At 39.7% G+C, this 2,794-nt stretch overlaps 1 protein-coding gene across 1 annotated transcript in view; it reads left to right on the top strand.

The window, feature by feature from the left end:
- Positions 1-814: 814 nt before the first annotated feature.
- The window catches only part of LOC101641641 (E3 ubiquitin-protein ligase NEDD4-like), a 43,178-nt gene continuing 41,198 nt past the window's right edge, over positions 815-2,794 (top strand). Inside the window, exon 1 of the mRNA XM_013006346.1 lies at positions 815-829. Coding sequence (XP_012861800.1) covers positions 815-829 — 15 coding nt within the window. The remainder of the gene's footprint in view (positions 830-2,794) is intronic.

The following is a 2,794-nucleotide window of genomic DNA, read 5'->3' as shown; positions in this document are numbered from 1 at the left end:
TATATCACTAGAAGGAAAATTATCCCATAAATTTGCATCTGTATTTCTGTTATTTATGGGTCCTGGGACCTGCAGATAAGACAATTTTAGTTTCTAAAATAGTTTCACTTTCCACGCGATTTTTTTTTTAAACGACAGTAGGTAATGGGTGCAGAATTGGAGACAAATTTTGTTATACTTGTATTGATACAAGTAATTTCAGTAGTTAGTACTAGCAATCCTTGTACAATGATTTGCACCTGGTACAATTGAGCGTTCAACACAAGTCTTTTCTGATTCATTATATTATAAAAAAGGAAGTTAGTTTGAGAGTTGTATTTACAAACTCACAAATTCTATTGTTTATCTTCTGTGAGCTTTTGTGTTTGTGTTCCATTTCGTGGCCGTTTCATTGTGTTGGATATAAAACTATGTAACTTTAAAATGTTTGTTGTACTGTAGCAAATATATTTGAATAATTAGAAATAAATAAAATCTCTAAAATTAAATTCATATTATGATTTGAATATTAACCATAATTTGCATTTGAAAATTCATAAGTTAAAGAATGTATGTGAAACATTGCCATTTTGTTCCTTAAGCTTGAGAGAGACCAAATAAATAGTACTTACAAGGCAGTTGGAGATTATTTAATTTGCTTGCTCTGCAATGTTTGTTGGCAGTCCCCTCCCATTAAGTACTGTATCAAGGCACATGGTTTTCCTCTTGATATAATACTTAAAAATGTGCGCACCCACTTTCCGCCCTCTGATGGTGCGTCTTCACAGTTCATTGGAACCACCACTGATACCTGCTGGGAGACACATACGGGAATATGCCCAATGCGAAGGTGGGATTTGTTTTTTTGTGCAGGACAAGAACAGATACATCATCAGACATGTGATTGTAGTACCTCTACATGTTCTCATGTGATTTATCAGAAAGAAGTCACATTTAAGCTGAAGCTAAGGATGAATTGGAGTGAGCCAGGTGAGGAGTGGGGTATAAGGCGTTCTGAGTTGGTAGAACTGCATATGCCAAAGCTGAGATGACAGGTGAGGGTGGTGGAGGAAGAAGGGCAGTGCAGGAAATGAAGCTGGAGGGAGAGCAGAACTTGGTCAGACAGGACCCCTTAGGCCATGGTAGGATTCTGAGTCGGATCCGAAGTGGAATGGAAATTCATTAAAGACGCACACTAATGATTAGCACTGGTTATTGTTTTCTAATAGTTCATACTCATTACTCATATACACATTTAACACTTTATTTGATCTTTTGCTCTTTATTTCTTCTTGCTTATCAGGGTTTCAAACATCTGGGATCACTTTCTTCTGCCTGAAGTCCATCCTTTGAACTTCTTTCAGTGATGGCTTTCTGGTCATACACTTTCTAAGCTTTTGTGTGAAAGTTTATGTATTGTCCTCCCCCCTCCCTGCCTTTTTTTTTTTTTTTTGCAGCAAATTGGCAAGGGGAGGAGAGAGTATAATTTATAAACAGTAAAATTCACAGATCCTAAATGTACAATCTAATGATTTTCAACAACCTAATTAAGAAGTAAAATATTTCCGTCACTCTAAAGAGACTGCTCCTTGGGCCTCCTTCAAGTCTACCTTCTCTTCTTCCTGTGCACATACTCTTTACAGGTCCTCTTAGTTTTGCTTGGAAACTTCATAGCAACGGAATTCTCCTGTACAGGAGAGGCTGTTTTAGCTGGTACAGCACAACAATTGCATGTACTGCTACTTCTTTCTGTTGTATGGCTGTGTACCAAGGATAAAATAAGCCACAGCAGTTTAGCCATTTTCCTTTTGATGGACCTGGATTGTTCTCAGTTTTTGACTGTTGTGCTTAAACCTGCTATGAACATTCATGTGCACATCCTCTTTGTGGAAACATAGTTCTTATTCTCGTTTGTGAATATGTAGAAACCGAATCTTAGAATCATCATAAAGTAGTGTGTTTAACTCTCTAGGAAACTCACAACTGATTTTTCAAAGTGCTTGTACCATTTTACACTTCCACCAAGGATGTGTGACAGCTCTAGTTGTTCTACAGTATGGCCAACATTTGAAGTTTCCACAAAAGTTCTCCTTCGTCCCGTATTTTTCAGTCTTCCAGTTGACGTCTATCGTATAGGCAACCAAAGTTACCAGTTTCATGTCTGTCCGTCCAAAGATATGTCATGATAAATCGATAGCACGAGCACTCAGGAAAGACCAGTTCCTGGAGAAGGATGTCATGCGGGGTTAAGTGGAGGGACAGCGAAGAGGAAGGCCCTCCACACGATGAACTGCCATGGTGGCCGCAACAATGGCTCAGACCTGTGGACAGTCGTGCGGATGGCGCAGGATCGGCAGTGCCCTGTTCTGTTGTACACAGGTTACTCTGAGCCCGAACCAACTGGATGGCCCCTAGCACCAACAGCATCACCTTGAAAGGCAGCCTTAAGTTGTGCAATGAGCTGACCTTTCCGAGAAATGACAGTGAACTGATTAAATAAGGTTTTAAGTATTTTAAATGTGTATTTTAAATAAGTATTTTAAATGTGCAGTGTTCTAATACCTGCGTTAAGGACAGCATTTGTCTCCCCTTGTCCACCTCCATACCCTGTACCTGTGGGTCTCAAACCAGAATGTTCATCAGAAACACTCAGGGGGAGTTGTTAAAACAAACAGCTGTCCGCACCCCGGAGTCAGCATTGGTAGCTGTGGCATGGAGCATGATAATGAGCATTTCTAACAAACTCCTGTGGTACTACTGGTGCAGGAATACACTTTGAGAACTGCTCTATGCTAAATCCAGGGATTCCAAATAG

The sequence above is a fragment of the Echinops telfairi genome, unplaced genomic scaffold, assembly GCF_000313985.2.
Source record: "Echinops telfairi isolate 266 unplaced genomic scaffold, ASM31398v2 ScPeMD7_8;HRSCAF=38, whole genome shotgun sequence".
Taxonomy (NCBI): domain Eukaryota; kingdom Metazoa; phylum Chordata; class Mammalia; order Afrosoricida; family Tenrecidae; genus Echinops; species Echinops telfairi.
This window is presented reverse-complemented; position numbering and strand designations above follow the sequence as displayed.